Source organism: Corylus avellana, chromosome 1 (genome assembly GCF_965113065.1).
Source record: "Corylus avellana chromosome 1, dhCorAvel1.hap1.2, whole genome shotgun sequence".
In the NCBI taxonomy this organism is placed as follows: Eukaryota; Viridiplantae; Streptophyta; class Magnoliopsida; order Fagales; family Betulaceae; genus Corylus; species Corylus avellana.
The window spans coordinates 14,259,712-14,281,257 of NC_142490.1; the positions used below are offsets into that span (position 1 = coordinate 14,259,712).

At 35.1% G+C, this 21,546-nt stretch overlaps 1 protein-coding gene across 1 annotated transcript; it reads left to right on the plus strand.

Annotated features, from left to right (window-relative positions):
* Nucleotides 1-93: 93 nt before the first annotated feature.
* Nucleotides 94-19,546, plus strand: CKI1 (Signal transduction histidine kinase). The gene is made up of 11 exons (XM_088513538.1): nucleotides 94-750; nucleotides 844-1,158; nucleotides 1,690-1,830; nucleotides 1,942-2,181; nucleotides 13,892-14,140; nucleotides 14,218-14,919; nucleotides 15,873-16,248; nucleotides 16,409-16,971; nucleotides 17,197-18,200; nucleotides 18,814-19,081; nucleotides 19,181-19,546. Exons 1-11 carry the CDS (start codon nucleotides 94-96, stop codon nucleotides 19,403-19,405), a joined length of 4,740 nt encoding a protein of 1,579 aa, XP_088369664.1. The 3' UTR covers nucleotides 19,406-19,546.
* Nucleotides 19,547-21,546: the final 2,000 nt, after the last annotated feature.

Sequence of the window (21,546 nt, forward strand, 5' to 3'; positions counted from 1 at the left end):
GTGAGAGGGTTGAATGCCCTCAAAAAAAGGTTGCGTATTAGGGGTTTATTGAAAGAGTGGAAAGTAGATGTAGTATGTTTGATTGAGACGAAGATGGAGGATATTTCCCGAGAGGTGGTTCATAGTCTTTGGGGAGGCCAACATGTAGGATGGAAGTTTAAAGGGTCGAATGGTTTGTCGGGGGGGATGTTATTGATGTGGGATAGGAGGGTGGTGGAGTGTAAGGAGGAGTATGTGGGGCATTTCTCCTTGGCTTGCTCTTTTCAAAATGTGGAGGATAATTGGGAGTGGGCTTTTGGGGGGGTTTATGGTCCGAATGAGGATGGGGAGAGAAGGGCTCTTTGGGAAGAGTTGGCTGGTTTGATGAATGTGTGGGAGGTTCCTTGGTGCTTTGGAGGGGATTTTAATATCGTTCGGTTCCCTAGTGAGCGCTCCAGTGTTTCTTACTATTCCACTGGCATGATGGATTTCTCGGATTTCATCTCAGAGAACAATTTGGTGGACATGCCCTTGATGGGGGGTCAATTTACGTGGTCTAATAATCAAGAAAATGAGAGCTGGTCTAGAATTGACCGTTTCTTGATTTCCTCGGATTGGGAAGATCATTACCCTGCAGTGTCACAAAGAAGACTTCAGCGCTTGATATCCGATCACTTCCCTTTATTATTGGATTGTGGGGCCCCTTGTGGAGGTAATAAGAGCTTTAAATTTCAAAATATGTGGCTTAAAGCTGAAGGCTTTGTTGATAAGGTTAGCTCTTGGTGGGGAACTTATTCATTTGAGGGTTTACCTAGTTTTGTGCTTGCAAAAAAATTGAAATCTCTCAAATTGGATTTGAAAAAGTGGAATGAGGAGGAGTTTGGGGACATTGGGAGAAAGAAAAAGGAGCTATTGGGAGGTATTCAAGAGTTGGATGAATTGGCAGAGGAAAGAGGGTTAGCACAGGAGGAAAAGGTCCGAAAGGTGGATATGGTGAGAGAATTGGAGAACACCTTGCTTTGTGAAGAAATCCATTGGCGTCAAAAATCAAGAACTTTGTGGCTCAAGGAGGGGGACCGCAATACTCGTTTCTTTCACAAGATGGCAAACTCTCACCGCAGGTACAATCGTGTGGAAGAGTTGCGTATTAATGGTGTTCTTTCCGATGATCCAGCTGAGGTAAAAGCTCACATTGTGAGTTATTATCAAAGCTTATACACGGAACAAAGCACGTGGCGACCTAGAATGGACAACCAGCCTTTTTTGTCCATAGATGAGGAGGATAATAGGTGGTTGGAAAGAGATTTTGAGGAAAAGGAAGTTTGGGAGGTGGTTAAAGGCATGGATGGTGATAAGGCTCCGGGTCCAGATGGTTTCTCCATGGCTTTTTTTCAAGCCTGCTGGGGTGTTGTCAAACATGATGTCATGGCGGTTTTTGCCGAGTTCCATCGTAGACGGCAATTGGTGAGGAGCTTGAATGCAACTTTTATTTCCTTGATCCCAAAAAAGGCGGATGCGGTGGAGATGAAGGATTTTCGGCCTATTAGTTTGGTGGGAGGGGTGTACAAAATTGTTTCTAAGGTTCTTGCTATCAGGATGAGAACTGTGTTGGGTAAGATCATATCATACTCTCAAAATGCTTTTATTGGGGGCCGCCAAATCCTAGATTCTGTCCTTATTGCAAATGAAAGTGTGGATAGTCGCATGAAGTCAGGGGTGCCCGGTGTTCTTTGCAAATTAGATTTGGAGAAGGCCTACGATCATGTGAATTGGGACTTTGTGTTGTATTTGCTGCGTAGGTGTGGGTTTGGTGAGAGGTGGAGGGCGTGGATGGAGTGGTGTATTACTTCGGTAAGATTTTCCATTCTTGTGAATGGTTCTCCGGAAGGCTTCTTTAATAGCTCAAGGGGAATTCGGCAAGGGGATCCCCTTTCTCCGTTACTTTTTGTGCTGGTTATGGAGGCCTTGAGTAAGATGGTGAATGTGTCGGTTGACCAAGGCTTTTTGACTGGTTTTTCGGTGGGAAATAGGGGGTTATCGGAGTTAGTGGTTTCTCACTCTTTATTTGCTGATGACACATTGATTTTCTGTGAAGATTCTATCGAGCAAATCCGGTATGTGCGTCTCATTCTTCTATGTTTTGAAGCTGTGTCGGGCTTGAGAGTGAATCTTGGTAAATCTAAAATTGTGGCTATTGGTGAGGTGGAGAACATAGGGGTTTTAGCTAATATTCTTGGGTGTAGTGTTGCCGACTTGCCGATGAAGTATTTAGGTCTCCCTCTTGGGGCGGGGCATAAGGATAAGGTTATGTGGAATGATGTGATCGAAAAAATGGAGCGTCAGATGGCAGGTTGGAAGAGAATGTATCTCTCTAAAGGAGGCCGTTTAACTCTCATTAAGAGTACGCTCTCTAATCTTCCGACTTACTTTTTGTCTCTGTTTCCAATTCCTATAAGTGTAGCTAAAAGACTTGAGAAAGTACAAAGAGACTTCCTATGGGGAGGGATGGGAGAAGAGCATAAGCTACATCTTGTAAATTGGGATCAAGTCTGTCGTCCCCTTCGGTATGGTGGGCTTGGCATCCGTAAGTTGCATCATTTTAATCAAGCGCTTCTGGGTAAATGGCTTTGGAGATATGCTAATGAGAGTGAGGCTCTATGGTATAAGGTTATCAAAGCTAAATATGAAGATCAGGAGGGTGGTTGGTGCACAAAGGAGGTTTCGGGTTCCCATGGTGTGGGTTTATGGAAGCACATTAGGCAAGGTTGGAATTTTTTTGCCAAAGGTATTCATTATGAGGTGGGGGTGGGTTCAAAAGTTCGTTTTTGGCATGATATCTGGTGTGGGGACTCCTCTTTGAAGCATGCTTTCTCGTCTTTGTACAGCATAGCCAGACATAAAGAAGCTTGGGTGAAGGATAACTTTATTTGGAGGAATGGGGTTGTCGAATGGAATGTCATTTTTGTGAGGTCGGTTCAGGATTGGGAGATGGATTTGATTTCCTCCTTTTTTGACCGGTTGTATTCGTACAAGATATCCTTAGGTTCTATGGATTGTATTCGATGGTCTTCGTCTAAGAAAGGCAATTTCGAGGTTAAGTCCCTCTTCAAGGCCTTGTCCAAATGTGATCATGAATTGTTTCCTTGGAAGAGCATTTGGCGGACAAAGGTGCCATTGCGAGTGGCTTTTTTCGGGTGGACCGCGGCCTTAGGCAAAATTTTGACTCACGACACCCTGCGGAAGAGGAACATAGTGGTAGTGGAATGGTGTTGTATGTGCAAGAAGAATGGAGAGTCGGTTGATCATCTTCTTCTCCATTGCGAGATTGCAAGTGTTCTTTGGCATACTATTTTTGATCGGTTTGGGCTGTTTTGGGTCATGCCTTGCAAGGTGAGGGGCTTGTTCGATTGTTGGTGGTCGGGAGGAAGTTCTCGAAGCGCGGTAGTGTGGAAGATGATCCCTTTGTGTCTTATGTGGTGTATTTGGAATGAAAGGAATGCTAGATGCTTTGAAAACTCCACTAGGACTATAGAGGAATTGACTCATTTTTTCTTCTTTACTTTGTATTCCTGGACGGCCGCTTGGCTAGCTCCTATAGGAATTAGCTTCTCTGATTTTCTTGTTCATTTTTCTCCCTCTTAGGCGCTCTCTTGTATACTTCCCGTGTATATGGGTTGCGCCCCTCTGCGCTCTTTTATATCATATTTACTTATCAAAAAAAAAAAAGGGAGCCATCTTTTGTCTTGTTCAGTTTATTGAATGCAAAGGAACAAGTTTTCTTCATGGCGAAAGAAATTTCTCTAATTCAGTTTATTAAATTGACATTTGTCTTTAAAGCACGTGTATTTTTAAAAATTCACGTGAAAATCACATGCACGATATCCTATTAAAAATGTACATAAGAATCAAACGTTTTAAAGATAAACGTCAATTTAATAGACGAAATTGTCGAAAAACTGTCATATTTCAAAACATACTTCCAAAATTGAGTGGAATTTTGAGTTGTAAGTAGATACTTGGTTATTCATTAAAAATAAATAAAAAATCTTAAGGTAATGGGCCACCTAATCAAACCGGAAGAAACATTACTGATATTTATGATAAATTAAATTACAGTACTGATATTCCACTACCAAGATTGGTTATAATCAATCAATAGAATCTTCAACCCAAGTATGCTTATGGTGGAATTTCTTGACTTCAATTAAGTTCGTAAATGTTTTAGTTGGCCATGTAGGCTGAAGAACTATTTAAAAACATGTCTCCAAGGGATAGCTCAATCGGTTGTGGACCACGTCTAATGAAGCGGAGGTCATTAGTTCGAATCCCCCATTTCCCTTCCCTTACGTGGACATGTCACAAAAAAAGAAAAGAAAAAAAAAAGTAGAAAATATTAAGGCAATCAAGTGCATATTAATTCAGTATCTTTTTGGATTACAAGAGTCTTGATTATTACCTGCCATTAAACAAAATTTTACTGTGTCATTAATATTTAAACAATTTCAATGAACTGTAAAGTCGAGGAAATCCACCTCACACAAGTACTGAATCTAGGTACCTATATTTTCATTTAATAAACACCTAATGTGCATTAAAAATAACCTTACAGAAGACATATTCTCAACTAGGACGAATATGGATGGAAGAATGATGTTGTAACTTTAGAGAGTTGTATTGCTTGATGATCTTAATGAAAGCCTGAAATTTTCACTAAAAATAAAATAAAAATAGGATGAATATATATTTGTTTGGATCAATATTGAGGAGTTGGGACAAGATTAGAGATGAAATTGAAGCAAACAATACACATAATGAATATGTGAAATATTTAGATAACCTTAATTTGCGCATTTAATTTTATCTTAAGCAATGGTAGAACTTAGCTAGCTCTTGAAAAATTACTTTGATTCATGGAAACCAAGCTAGACTGGACTTAGGGGTAGAACTATAACTTTTAGTTTGGAACGGGGGTGAAACTTAAAAAAAAAAATTTGAGAGAGAAGAAATTAATTTTTAAAGGTCTAATACATATATATATATATATATATATATATATAATTTATTCTTTTGGGCACGACCCCCAAGCGGACCAAGGTGATTCCGCCTCTGACTGGACTATTGAACCTTATCATTTGTATTTACACTAAAGTTAAAGGAAGCATCCAACATACAACTTTTTTTGGATGAAAATAACATAACAAATGCAATGCTGACAAATTTATAATTTGCTGTCTTTTATAAGAATTTAGAATGAACAAATTTATTAGAAAAAAAAAAAATATAGAAATGGAATGAACAAAATTTTCTTCTAACATGGGTGGTAGGAAATGACGAAAATTCTGTGTATTAAATTGACATAAATGCATGTAAAAATCACGTGCTTTAAGAATAATTGTTAGTTTAATAGATCGGGTTATACAAATATCTTCAAACCCAGCTTGAAAAAAAAAAGAAGCTTTGTCGGTTCAGAATCTTAGCTTTTTCGCGCGCCGAAAGCATAATTAATTTTTTAGAGCTTGTTATGCTTTAAATTTCTAACAATAATATTAATTCAACCTATTCATTGTGTATAAATTAACAAACTGATAAACTCTTAAGCGTATGTCATTTAGTCACTATTTACAACTGTCCTGCTTTTTGAGAGATCAGAATCATCTCAAATATGGAAGCTATTAGTTGAAAAAAAAAACTAGGTGCTGGTTAAGTTGTCAACATAATTCCTAGTATTAATTTTCCTGTGGACCTCTAGAATTCTTACCCTATGGTTTTTTCTTTGGTGGTTTTCTTTCTTGTTTATAGCAAGAGTGGTTTTGGCTGTCAATTTTTGACACAATTTATAAATTCGACACGAACCCAATATAAAATAGAGAATTAAGGTTAATGGGTTTGATCGGTTTAATTAAATGGGTCTCGTTATAACTTGAATCCTACAAGCGATGTAAAGGTGGACAATTTTTGATACAGCCCATTAATCTAACACGAACCTATAATAAAAAAAATTATAAGCTGATTATGATTAAAGAGTTTAACTCGTTTAATTAAATAAGTAGAATTAGAGTTAACTCAATCAATCCCATTTTTACTTTGTCTTATACCACGGTAAGCATATATATATATATATATATATATATATATATTTGTCACTCAAAAGTACCAAAATAGGCTTCCCACTTTTCAAAAGTTTCTACACGTTGCGCAAGAACAATGCCACTGCACTTCCATATTAGAGACTATATATGAGAGACAGACAGACTGATTTCTTCTGACATGAGAAACTGCAGTCCTCATACATTTGACATAGAAACCAGCAAAACACTGAAACTGACGTCTGTTCTAGACAAAGGTACATAGGAAGACAGGTTTTCTCCTTCTTCTCTCTCTCTCTTTCTCTCTCTGTCTCTCTCTCAAGCATAGCTTCATTTTTCTCTTATTTTATGGTGGGTTAAGTCTACTCTACTGTATATCTCTCCATTCATTGATCAATGAAATGTGAGAAAATAGATTTATAGATATATAATCATTTCATATGCCATTCATTTACAGATGACTTGCAGAAATTAAAGGGTATATACATTTAGTTTGTTTTTCACAAGTAGATTTAATTTGGTTGATTTTTTTTCTTTCCTTATTTAGTTTGTTCTAAGGATTTTTTCCCCCTTTTTACAGGAGATAATGATGATCTGTGATAAACTTCTATTATATATACAAGTTCATTATCCTTAGAAAATCTTAAGCAAGTGGAAGAAAATAAAGAGTATAAAAAATGAACATGAAAGACATAAATGGAATAAGAACTTGCATGCTAATTTTTTGAATTGCCACAAATCATGAAATAGGGAAAAATATATCAGCTAAATTAAGTTTAATAAATCCGTGACAACTTCTGAATCCTCTCATCTAAATGGAGGAGGTTCAACAAGAATATGATATATATGAGATCATTTTGTCAGTAAATCTTTTTAAAATTTTTATTTTATGAAATTAGCATTAGATAATCAGTTTGCTCTTTCTTTTCCTGGCCTTTTCGCTTGCTTCTTTATAATTTTAAGGCCCATGGCTATACAACTTTGCAAATCCGTATAAATTAATAGGATCTGGTTCTCAAGGGATAGTTCAATCGGCTGGAGACCATGTCTTATGAGGCGAAAGTCACTAGATTGAATCTCCTTCTCCATTTCTCTCCCACATTGCGTAAATATGTTAAAAAAAAAAAAAAAAGGATTTGAAACTGTAGTGAAAAAAAGAAAAAGCAGGATCTAAAACTTTTTGAGAAAGAAATTAAATGAAGTAAATTTGAATTTCTTTCTCCCTGCATCTTTATTATTGGATTAAATCCTGTGTAATTTTACATCCAAACACCATTTCTAATTCTAATTATAATATATATTCTTCATAAGTGGCCATTCAAGGTTCACCTTGTAGCTAGGAAGGCCGCAGTAATTAAGATGCAAGGGCTACTCAATTAGGTCCCTCTATGTAAGGGTAATGTTCAAAGCTCAAATGTGAATGGAAATTAAGATCATTTTGTAGGCTTAAATTTGGATCTGAAAGCAGGAATGCAAAGTTCTCAGCATACCTAGCCTTAAATCTAAATCCGTACGTGTAGGAACCAAAGGTTTCTATCTATTGAAAATCAGGAAATAAAAAGAAAAACAGATAAATCGATCGCTTCGAGGGAATCGAATCTCCAATTGATTACTTTGAGGCGATCGATCAACCTTCAATTTGTCTTAGGCAAAATTATGTTTCTCAATTCTTCACTGAATTGCCATACGGCAAGTCAAGAACTACATTGAATTTATAGAATAGAACAAAAGTTTTATTTAGGTAAGAAAATCTAGGGTTTAGCTTAGAAGGAAATAGCATATTAGGGAAATAGAATTAAAATATGTGGATACAAGTCATACAACTTACTAAGGAAATAAAAATCTAGGGTTTCCTCACAAGAAGTCAATATCTTAAAAAATCTAATTTATGGAGTGAAGGACACTTAAATGAATTAGAAAAAATACAACTAATTAATCTCTCATCATTAGTAACACATTCCTCATCAATGCATTTTAGAAATAATTATCATCGGTAAACACATCCCTTGTCATATATAATTGTACCAAGGTATGCTACAGTGCAATATAATGCTCACATTTGGCCCATATTTAGTGACTTGTCTGATAGGGAGAGAGGATTGGAATTCAAATTTCAAACTTGAATCCTCCCTTTCATGTGATTGTCCATCTGCCACATTACTAAAAATTGGCAAAATGTAGACATTATATTGCACTGAAGCATTTCTCTAATTGTACCTAAAAACTCAAGGCTATTGATTGCATTGTTTTCCCCTTATATATCTATGTATGCATGTATGTATGTATTCCTGAATGATACATACTTGAGAAAATATAAGAATTAAACGATTTGGTAGCACTTTAATTAGGATTTAAATGATTATCATTGCATAATTTGCATTAATTAGATGGAAGGCTCAACACTACTATGAAACTTTGAATATGTGCAATGTGTGGTGTATGGTAAGTCCATCTTGGAGGGGCAACTGTAAGGAGGCCGGCCAGGGTGCTCTACCCCCATTAAAAAAAAAAAAAAAAAATTGAAAAAGGGGTTATATATATATATACACACACACAAAAACGTTGCAGAAAAAAAAAAAAAAGAATTTTTATTAGTTTCCTGTCATTTTATTAATAGTATCAATTATATTTTGCCCAAGTACGTACAACGTACCGGACTGCTCCACATTTGGTAGACAAGAATGAAATAGTTATTCATATTTGTTGTTTGGTTTGTTTAATTTATTATTTATAGGAATAATCACCCAAAAAGCAGAGGAATAACTATCCTTCCAAAAAACATTCGATTTTATTTTCCTAAAAAGAAAAGAAAATTAAAAAAAAAAAAAAAAACCTTCTTCATGGGTGACCACCCCAAGCCTTAGGTGGTCGGTCACTCCAACTAGAAGCATTGTGGTTGGCTGCGACCACCTCCGCCAATAGTTTGGGGGATGGCCATGCCACCTTTGAAGCCCTTTTGTGTCTAGCTGTGGAGCTTTGATTGTGGTGGCTGACCCATGGAGACTTTTTTTTTTTTTTTTTTTTTTCTTAGAAAAAACCAATGAATATTTGCAAAAATAATTTTTAGAGTTAAGGTATTTTAGGAAATTTAGGCAAAATATAATTCAATTTCAATAAAAAAAAATATATAATTGGCCATTCATGTGTATTTTAGGAAAGAATAGTAATACCGATTCTTATATGTATATATATTCTTAAGGAATTATTATTCTAGTATATCCAACGGCTCAGAAATAGTTTTAATAACTGATCAACAAGCGGCAGGATTTAAGTTCCTCGAATACTTCATAAAAAGAAGAAGCAATTTTCTTAATTAAGTCATTGTTAAGGCATTAGTTTGTGTATTTTAATGTATTTTCTATGCATGCATAGTGTCGACACATAAATCAGAAAACACTGTGACTTCTGTAGAGACAATGTACGAAGATTGAGGGATTCTCTCCTCCTTCTGTGTCACTCCTTTGCTGCGGGTATTACAGGTTCTCTCTCTCTCTCTCTAGATCTATGTTTATATATCTTGCTACAATGTGTAATATATACAAGAAAATACTATATATAAAGAGATTTATGGAATTGTTTCTATACAATCAATAGAAGAATAATTGAATTTATGGAGTGGGAGACAAGAAAATTGGAGAAGGATATTCTCTATTTCAAATGAAACGGAGATGAATCAGTTAGTATTTCTAAGAGGGGTAAAATTGTCTAAAAAAATTAAAATGACCATATTCTCGAAAAATTGAAGTCAGCATTAATTGGATGCACTCTTTAATTGAATCGTAATAAAAACTTTTTTGTTCTCTTTGTTTTCTATGAGAAGTTTATTTATTTTTAAACCATTCGCTTGTTCCATTCATCAATGATAAAACTTTTGAATAGGGTATTCGGTCATTATAATATTGTTAATACATTGAGGGGCTTTCTCTATGTGGGCTACTTTTTTCGTAGTAGAGAATGCACTCTTTGCTAACTTATGAGCTGCTTCATTCGCCTCCCGTCTAATATGATATTACCCCCCATTGTTGAAGAGATTGCAGCACAAAGCGGGCGTCATCAATTAGTTGGCTATAGTGACACCAATTTTTCTCATCCTTTCGTAAAGCCTGCACTATCTATAATGCATCTCCTTCCAGTTCCACCTTACAGCACCACATCTTTTTAGCAAAAACTATTGCCCATAAAGCGGCAACATATTTTGCAACAACTAGATCACTAATATTACATCTTGGCGATTGCAAGCGGCCAATATCTCTTCCATAGAATTACCCATCTTCTTGTTATGAGTATCTACCGTAGCATCCCAGGTCACCTTTACTCGTCCCCATCATCCCAGGTCACCTTTACTTGTCCCCCTGAAGAAGCTTCGAGTTATGGCACGCCATTGAAGCTTCACCTACCTTCTCATATATATGGTTAAATTGACCTGAGCATATATCTTTGTATTCCTAAGGAATTATATAGCCTTCCTTGCAATTTGGTTAGGGTGGCTAAAATCCTCCCCATGGCCCAAAGAATTTCTACGTAGCCACAAATTTCGATAGTGCAACCATTGACAATTACTTCAAAATTATCCTACTTCTATGGGAAGTTAAAACTTGAAGTACTTATCCCACTTCTATATATGATTGGGTTAATGTGTGTGGGCTCTGCCTTCTCTCTAGAATTTCTCTATATTTTCTTCTAGACAACACCAAAAATAACTTCAAGAGGAGGGAAGTTCTATATCTAAATCTTATCTTCTCCCCTTTCATGGTAGCATTGTCCGGCTACACCGGCTACATCAGTCTTCGTTTTTGGCAGGTTGATTTAGATCTAGTTTGTAGATCTAGATCCAGATCTAGTCTTTTTAATCTTAAATCTGATCATCTTCTTCAGCCAATGTGTGTTTTTCGAAGGGATGTTTACGATGCCGTACTCCTCCGCTGCTACTTGTAGGGTTTTTGCTTTTTATTTTGTTTGTCTTGGCCTTCGGGTTCAGGATGGATTTGTTGTCTTGACCTTCGGGTTGAGGATAAAGTAGATCGGTGTTAGGGCTTAACTCTCAGGGCCAAATTTTTAGTTTCTAGTTTTTTATTTATTTTTGTTTTGTATTTGGGCTACCCATATCCTATATCTAGTCTGCATGAAACAGATTTGATCCTTAAATGTAATTGTACATGGGTTAGCAGAATCTTGAAGTCATTTTTATGACTTTGTAACCTTCATAGCCTTTGGCTATGATTTTTCAGAGTTGTATGTTCTATGTTGTAAGAGCTTTATGCTCATGAAATTTCATCAATGGAAGTTCCATATTTTTTGAAGAAAAAAAAAACTTGAAGTACTTATGTTCAATAGAGGTTTTGAAAAGTGTTTTTTAGATTTGGTTTGAAAAAGAATATTGATGTAATATAAAAATAAGACTTTTTTTTTTTTTTTTGGTGAAGTGAAAAAGAATAGCATTAATGTGACATAGTTGTGAGATCAAAATGTAGTTTCTAGCATTACTCTTTATTTTTGTGAAATAAAAATGTAGTTTATAGCATTATTCTTTTATTTTGTTAAAAAAAGCGAATGGCTAATGCGACACGCTATTATTCTAACTCTTGTTCATTTATTGTCTAACTCTTTTTAAATGCAACATTGGATATGTAAGACTCACATGATTCAATGGTAGATATTTTTTTTTAAAAAAAAATGAATACTACACTTTTACTCTTATTTATTTACACAATTTTTTCACACCATAGATAACTTTTAAAATCACCATTAAATTAAAATCCAATAAAAATAAATTTTATATCTAATGGTGGTTTTAAAAGCCACCTATAAGTGTAGAAAAATTGTATTAGGAAGTAGGTGTAAATGTAGTATTATTCTTTAAAAAAATATGAATGGAGTTGGACGGGATATGGACAAAAGAAGGAAAAATAGCATTTTTCAATGGGTATTAGTCATTAAGTTGTTGACGTGGCAATGCCAATTAGCCATTGATTTTTTTTTTCTTCCTAATAAAGAGTAATCTAATGACTGATTGGCACAGTTACCTCATCAGTTTGGGATAAAAGTGTGGTTTCTAGTCATATTAATAAATAAAAAATGGTTAAAGTGTAATAATTCTCTAGCTTGAAAAAGAAGATTTATAAACCCATTCTCATTTTACAGGGCTCATAAGTAATTACCAGTTGGGTTCCTCTCTCATTTCTGAAAAAAGGTATTTTTCGTAATTTCTTTTATTTATTTTTTCTTGTTCCATAACCAAAATTATTTTATGACCAGAATTAACTCAATCATAGTTCTTGAGACCCCAGTCTAGACGTAATTAAACTAAAGAAGGAAAAATAAAAAATAAAAAATCATAAGCTCTAGTAAAAATTAAAAATTAAAATTCAAAACTCTAATTATGGTTGTCGTGGTACGGTCGTCAAAATTTTATATGGTAATAATTATAAGCTACCGATTGTAATTCATTGCTCAAAAACCAATTTCGGGTTTAAAAAAAAATAAAAAATCCTATTAATTATTGAAAGAAAAGAAAGACGTACTATTTTTGTGTAAAACCCTAATTTTTCCATAGTAGCTAGGTCAAACTCCTTTTACTTAAAGCACAAGGAGAAAGTTCCTTACGAAAAGTACTCTTCCTCAGCGAAGAAGGAAAATTTTTCCATATATTACAAGGAGACTCTTCCTCAGCGAAGAAGGAAAAATTTTCTATTACAAGAAGTCTTTCAAGAAGCTCTTTTTGATTTTAAAGTTCTATTTCTCGGACGTAATTCCAAACAACTCTTAATTGCATCTCTTGATTGCGTATTAATCCAACGGCTCACATATATTCGTAATGGCATCCTGTACGTAGAAAACATTCCACCCATCAAAGCAACATGTTTCTGAGAATTGTACGTAGAAAATTAACAGAGAGACAGAGAGAGGGCGACAGGCTCTTTATAGAAGAGGGCAAGTAACAGGTAAGGAAAAGACAACAACAGTGTATATATATATAATACTCTTTCAGATTTCTCATGCAGGAGTTTCTCTCTCAGTTTTTGGAGCCTTTTGTCTTATAATGAATTAATCAACAATTAAAGATATTTCCAAGTAAGTAATCATGGGAGGGGGGAGTGATCAATAAAGTTAAAGAACCGTAAGAAGACTGCCAAGATAGTTAGTAAAGGAATATCATGGATGTCAACTATATTTAATTATTTCATTAATTATGAACTGTCACGTCAGAGTTGTAATAAAAGGTTTAGCATCTCGATAAATTTCTATCTCTTGCTTTGCTATTATCATTCAATTAGTTCAAAACAAGTTTGTTAGTGATCTTCCTCTTTAGTTTTGATCAACTCCTTTTTTTTTTTTTTTATAGAAATTTTATTCATACTTTTTTGTTGCAGTATAGTACGTATATCAATGAAGAGACTCAGTTCATCGTTAGTGTTGCGGCCAGTTTCTTTTTTCTCGCTTGTGGTAATTCTTCATATTGATCATGTGTTAGGATTTGTACGTTGGTTCAAGTAATTATTTTTATAGTTTTTAAAAATGTTTTGTGCTTGAGTTTTTTATTAATGTTTTTGTTTTGAAAAGAGAAAATAAAAGACAGGTCATGTCAACGATTTTGTTTTTCATATTTTATTTTCTCTTTTCCGACTACTGATGGTCAGGTTTGTTCTTTTTTACCGACTATTGATGGTCGTGTTGGCAACCCTTTGGGGTTTTGTTCCATTTACCGAAAGTTGCCATATTCAACAGCCTATTTTGGCGGTATCGATTTGCTTGATGGGTCAGATCATTTATTATCAGATCAAAATTGTGATAATTTGCACTCACTCACTGTGAAACTCTCAATGCAGGCATTAGCAGTACTGCTGATAACTACTAGTTTATTGATCCCATGTTGGCATGCTATGATCAATCGTGTAGAGCGCCACATGAATTTGAACACACTTGATTTTCACTCCAAATTGGTGTCTGAAATTGACGAAAAAGCAAAGTTTTTACATCCAATAAATTCATCTGCAACAAATTTAGCAAGAGTCTTAGCTTCTTCTCTCAATGGATCAGCAGATCATCAACTCTCATTCTCCGAGATTGAGACTATGGTTTGTATCATATATATTAATATTAATTTCTCGTTTAGTTATTTGATTAATCTAATAATAATTTCTATCATATATAGGTGGCTCCTGTGTTGTTTCAAGCATTGTCTACAGTTACATACTTATCTCAAGTTTCGTATATTGGGTTAGAAGGCCTATTTTTCTCCTACTACACTGAAAGGAATCAAACTTTTGCCTTGTACTCAAACTCTTCATTCTCTTTTGATCCGAGTGATCCAAATGCAAGAAAGAAGCACATCTCCTACATTCAATCTGTGAACAATGAGACAGGAAAATTATATGGAAAAGCTATTGAATCCCCTCCCATGAGCATGATTAATACAAGCTGGTTTCAAGCTGTCTTGAATAGTACTACATATGGCTATGCCTCAGTGGAAACTGGATGGAACAATGCTGGAGATCTTCTTTTCCTTAACTCAGCTAGAATCAATGGAGGAGGAGTTATCTCTCTAGGGTTTCCGGTCGAAGCATTGACAGCCATTTTTTCAGGCACGGATCGTGATCAAGATGGGGGGAGCTTGTATTTGGCTACCAAAGATGGGAAAGTGCTAATAGATCAAGGGCTCCAAAATACTCATATGGTTCTTGACAGCAATGTGGTTTCTATCCAGTTGATGAAACCAAATGGGGATCAAATAAGTGGTGTTGGAAATGTTTCCTGTAACCTGATAGATGGCAATCCAAGAGCTTCTGTTTTGAATATTCAGGAGAAAGAATACACGCTTTATTGTTTGCCACTTGACATAGTGGGAGTGCAATCGGTACGTACTTTTGCCTTTTATTCTTTTTTTTCTTCATATTAACTATCAAGTGTACGTGTTTAGGAGAAGTGTGATACACACAATATATACAGGTATATATTACATAACAACTCTTTTCCTCCTTTTTATGGAAGAATGATATTATAGATACTATAAGTTTTCTTATAAATTGGCGTGACAGTATTGACTGTTACATCAATTTCTTAAGGGGTTGTAGTAAAAACTGTAGTACTCAGAAATATTTTCTTATATGGAAAATCATGAAAAATAAGAGTTATTTACCTTTTTCCTCCTTATTATGGAAGAGTGATGGTGATGGTACTATAGGTTTTACTACAAGTTTCCGTACAAATTGATTGACAGTTCATAATTGGTGAAACTATTAAGCAATTTCTCAAATTATAAACTATCAAATTAGTTGTTAAGGAGATTATAGTAAATGTTGTACGACTACCCGAAACGTTTACCTATACGAAAAATCACCAGAAATAAGTGTTCTCGACCTTTTTCCTTCTTGACCATAATTGGTGATGCTAGGAGTACTATAGGTTTGACTACAAGTTCCCTCTTCAAGTTGATGTGACAGTTTATAATTAGTAAAATAATTAAATATTTTCACTAAATATAGTATGTTAGATGATATCACCAATTATGTAGTGTCACGTCAGTTTGTAGGGGGACATGTAGTAAATAATGTATTACCCGAGACATTTTCCTTTATGGAAAATAATAAGAAATGAGTTTTTCTTTTGTTTTTTTTTGTTTTTTGTTTCTTTTGTCTTTGCTAGGCAAGAATTAGTGTGTGTGCACGTACTGTTAAATGCTCCAGTGATCATTATTTCATTCCCATATCTAGATAACTATAATGTACATTTGGTATACAGATGGGTTCAACAATTGATCATGATGTATCTACTTCCCTTTTTTTTTTTTAATATATATATATTTTTCAGGTATATGTATTGGGTTTCCCTCAAAATGGATTAGTCAGACTTGTCCACAAGAACAAGAAATTGGCATTGTTGCTCCTTATACTAATGATCGCTACAATGGTTGTTTCCATCATAAACTTTGTGCTTATAATCATTAGAGCTGCAAAACGAGAAATGCACTTGTGTGCTGCGCTCATAAAACAGATGGAAGCAACTCAACAGGCAGAGAGGAAAAGTATGAATAAGAGTCTTGCCTTTGCAAGTGCCAGCCACGATGTTCGAGGTTCACTAGCTGTTCTTACTGGTTTGATAGAGCTCTGCTTTGATAAAGCTCCCCCTGCTTCTGAATTGCATTCAAATTTTAGACTAATGGATACTTGTGCTAAGGACCTACTAGGTAATTTTTTATCACTAATTCCTCTCTTTTCATAGCTTAGGAAAACGCTCGGAGTACTACCGCTTTATTATTACAATCTTCAGTTTGTGAGGAACTTGTAGTACTCCTAGCAGACACTTCTTTGCAAAATATCGATGCACGTGTTTGTGTATGTGTTTAGGTATATTGAATTCTATTCTTGATATGAGCAAAATCGAAGCGGGCAAGATGCAGCTTGAGGAAGAGGAATTTGATTTGGCCCAACTTCTGGAGGATGTGGTTGACTTATATCATCCTGTTGGTATCAAAAAGGGAGTAGATGTAGTGTTGGATCCATATGATGGTTCCATAATCAAATTTTCACAAGTGAAAGGTGACAGGGGAAAACTTAAGCAGATATTATGTAACTTACTAAGCAATGCTGTTAAATTTACTTCTGAGGGGCATGTAACAGTTCGAGGTTGGGTTAGGAAACCCAGTCTGCAGAATTCAATAATTGCTTCTAAGAAAAACTGTTTACCATGCTTGTTTTACAAGAACAGTCAAGCATATAATGACCTGGAAGCCATGAATGCAGCCCAACAAGATCCAAATGCTATAGATTTTGTATTTGAGGTGGATGACACAGGTAAAGGAATTCCAAAAGAGAAGCAAAAATCAGTCTTTGAAAACTATGTTCAAGTCAAAGAAACAGCTCTTGGACAAGGAGGCACTGGCTTGGGGCTTGGCATTGTTCAGTCTCTGGTAAATGATCCAACTTTGTCACAAATGTCAAGTTCTTTTGTTCTTGCTTATCTAGAGTTTCAAATCTGCTGATACTAATAAGATGGAACTATATATTGATTGTACTGTTCTTGGATGATGCAGTTAGTAAGTTGGATTAGATTCATATAATTATCATTAAAGGGGCTTGATTATCCTATTTTGCTTCTCTTAAATGATTATTTATGCTTTCAAATTTTGTGCTAGGTACGTTTGATGCATGGAGATATAGGAATTGTAGACAAAGAAATTGGCGAGAAGGGCACTTGCTTTAGATTCAATGTTTTACTCAATATATGTGAAAACATCTCTTCTGATGCTGCAAAAGCAGAGGCCCATGATATTGAAGAAGGTTGCCCTTATCAGATGACTATCAGCACTCCCAATCCTGCTTTGTGTATACGCACTCCAAGTCCCAAGTTGGCAACTCATTGCCCCAGCCCTAAGCTGAAGGCATCCCATGTTGTTCTCTTTATTGAGAATAATGAGAGAAGGAGGACTTCACAAAGATTCATGGAGAAATTAGGCATAAAAGTATCAGTTGTCAAGGAATGGGAAAATCTTCTTTCTATTCTCAGGAAGATAAAATATAAGCACTCTACAGCAAAGTCAGAATTGAGTTCTCCAAATGAGTACTTAAGCAGGTCTCCTTCAAGCAACTCTGTCAGTGTAGAAATGGATATGCCTTTGAGTACAATGGATGGATCAGATTCCATACTATCAGTCTTCAAAAGGACTACACCCAGATGCACATCAAGCTTCATACTGATTGTGATTGATGCCTGTGCTGGACCGTTCCCAGAATTGTGCAAGACTATGGCTGAGTTCAGAAAAGGCCTTCAAAATACTTGTTGCAGGGTTGTGTGGTTGAAGAAACCAACAATGTGTAGCATCAGTTTCAAATGTGTTGAAGATGACATGATGGATCCTAATGATGTTATCATGTCTAAACCATTTCCTGGTTCCTGTTTGTATGAAGTTGTAAGGCTTCTTCCTGAGTTTGGAGGCACATTGCAGGGAAACATGGGCAGACAGAAGAGAGAAAGTATGCCAGAAGCTGCAAAAATGCCTAGAGATCTTCCCAGTTCATCAGGAACTCGGCCTTATGCAGAGAATTCTCAAATAGTCGAAATACAAGACCATAGTGGCAGCAGTACTGAGACTCCAGGGAAGAAAGTCTTTTCAGCCATTCAAAATCTATCTCATGTCAGGTACGTTAAATAACCACTTATTTTAAAAGCTTAACCTGATAAAATTGAGTAAATTTAATGGGAAAAATTCACTTTACCCCCCTAAAGTTTGAGGTGTTTTTCAATTTGAATCCCAATGTTTGAGAATTTGCAATGTACTCTCTTAATGTATCAAAAATTTGCAATTAACACCATCCGTTACTAATTGCCGTCTAAGTAGACGAAAATGACATCACATGCGTCTCACGTGGGATTTTTATGATGCGTCTTCCAATTTTGCACCCAACCTAGCTAGTGGAATGACGTAATTGCTCCTCGTTAAAACTCAACGCATGTTTTGATTTTTTTCTCGTCAACCCATTTTGTGGTGTGGGTGTTGGAGTGAAAAAGAAAAGGAGCGGATGCCTCTCACCTGCTCTTATTCCGGCAATTTCCATGTATTTAGACGGCAATTAGTAATGGAGGAGGGTGTACATTGAAATTTTTTGAAACATTAGAGGGTGTACATTGCAAATTTTTAAACATTAGGGTTCGAATTGAACAACACCTTAAACTTTAGAGGAATAAAGTGAATTTTCCCAAAATTTAATCATTCATTCATTCAATAATTTAACACGTATTCCAAATCTAGAAGTCCTCTTCCACCAAAAGAGCCAGAAATACAAGAGTGTGGTAACCCGAGCAATGAGAAGTTCTTGAGTGGGAAGAAGATCCTGGTTGCAGAGGACAATTCAGTGCTGCGCAAGGTGGCTGTCTCCATTCTTGTAGGACTTGGTGCAACTGTTGAATGCTCTGAAAATGGGCAGGAAGCTTTACTGCTAGTCTGCAATGGTCTAAGTGATCAAAGGAAACATGGATCCTCTAATAATCTTCCATACGATTATATACTAATGGACTGTGAGGTAAGGACTATGATTTCCCTTCCCCTTCATATTTTTTTTCATGGCTTTTCTGCATAATATATTCAATCAGAATGCATATGGGATCTTTGTGTTTGACAGATGCCTGTAATGGATGGGTGTGAGGCAACAAAGAAAATAAGGGAAATGGAGAAGGATTATGGTGTTCATATTCCAATCATTGCATTAACTGGCCATGATGCATCCAGTGCAGAAGCAAAGAGGACAATTGAGGCAGGAATGGATGCTCATTTGGTTAAACCGCTGAAAGGGGAACATCTGTTGGAAGCCATAAGATGCATAGATAATAAAGGACAACATGTTTAAGCAGATCTTATATCTCTTATGCATTCTACAGTTGTAACTCTTGATACTAGTTTTTTAACCTTAAAACACATGTATAGTTGGGGGCGCCACATGTTCTCAATTGCTGGTGTGGCACCTCCAACTTGCGTCATGTATTGTATACACAGGACATAAAATGCAAGCCGTACTGATAAACATGTACGTGAAATTGCGCTAATATAGAAGGTTTTTTTTAGCATTTCTAGTATATGCAGAAGATATATTGCCTGATCCAGAGAGAAGAGCCACTTAAAACTCAAAAACAAAAACCTTTTACTGTTGTTATTTTTTTAATATTCAGATCGACATTAAAAGAAAAAACAAAACTATATTGTACTAAAACATGATAATTTGAGGATAAAGTTTTGTTTCGAACTGAGTTGAAGGAGATTCTTTCAATCAGTCTATTAAACTAACATATCCTCTGTACAAGAAAACTTTGTTCATGATTTAGTGGCACAAAAGAAGCTAATTGGAAGTTTAAAGACTCTTGGCTTCTAAACTTCAAGGCTAGGACTGGAGACTGGTTTATGATTGAAGTTCAATTAATGTCGGACAAACAATAAGAAAGGACATGCAGTAAGGACCAAAATAACTGACGTTGTATAAACACAAAAACCTACACAACATTTAGTTGACTAAAAATCCTATCAAATGGAATTTCTCAAACACTTACCTATGTTAAAGTATTAACTAAATAATTAAATTTATTATTTTTTTATTAGTTAAAATTTTTAGGACAACTAGCGGTTTAACATAGAATGTGAGTTTTCAAGCCCTAACTTCATAATTTATTTCTCATTTAGTTAAATATTTGGAAAAAATTCACTTTACCTCTGAAGTTTCAAATGTTTTTCAATTTGAACCCTAATGTTTAAAAATTAGCAATGTACTCCCTAATGTTTCAAAAAATTTCAATTCGAACCCTAATGTTTAAAAATTAGTAATGTACCCCCTAATGTTTCAAAAAATTTCAATTCAGACCCTCCGTTACTAATTTCCATCTAATTAGATGGAAATCATCCCACAATCACATGGAATGATTTCCGTCAAATTAGACAAAAATTAGTAACAGAGGGTTTGAATTGAAATTTTTTGAAACATTAAGGGGTACATTGTCAATTTTTAAACATTAGGGTTCGAATTGAAAAATCCCTAAAACTTCAGGAGTAAAGCGAATTTAACCCTAAATATTTTATGTATTGACCCTCACTTGTTGGGAAAAATATTAAACTCATATGTGAAGAGTGTTAAAGCATTAATTAAATAATTAAATTCACAATTTTTCTATGAATTTAAATTTTGAGATAATAAGTAATTTAATAAAAATTATATAAATTTGTTATGGTAACTTCATGATGGAGTTCTTGAAATCGTAATTATTATTTTTAATTCTAATATTCTAAATGCTTCATATTTAACTATCTAAGAATATACTTTTTTTTTTTTTTTTTTCTTGTTTTTCCTTTTAACTCATTGTATATGATTTTTTGTTTTTATATTTCTATTCATATGACTTTTAGTTACATGCTGAGATGGCAAATAAGAACACTCTAATTTGAAAATATTAACGGGCTAGCTTCTTTCAGTTGCTTCTGGCCTCCTCAAACGACATCGTTTGGATTTAAAGTCGTTTCAATTACTATAACCTAGCACCAGCAAAAGACTCTTTCGTTCTAAATCCGCCGACCTCCACAGGCTCTTCAGTCCTACGCTGATTAACGGTAAAGTCCTCTCTCATCTTTTTCCTTTGGCTGCTGAGAAAGTACATCAATTTATGATTTAAAGTTTCCTTTTTTATTTTTTCTCTGCTTTTAGTTATATTTCTCAGGAACCAAATATCCTCTTAAGAAAATTCCGGTTGGTGAGTTTTATGATTTTGTTAAGAGGAAGACTTATAGGCAGCCAACCCGGGGTCTCTGATTTTCTTTTTCTTCGTCTTCTGTTAGATGAATAATATATTTTCTTTGGTAGATATAGTGTGTGATTTTGCTGTTACAATTGTAATAATTTGTACAAATTGTGTGGAAGTTATGGGCGCCCTGATGAAAATGTTCCTAGGGTTGACAATTCAATTTTGCAAGTCTGGTCCGGATTTAATCGAGGCATAGGTATAAAACTAT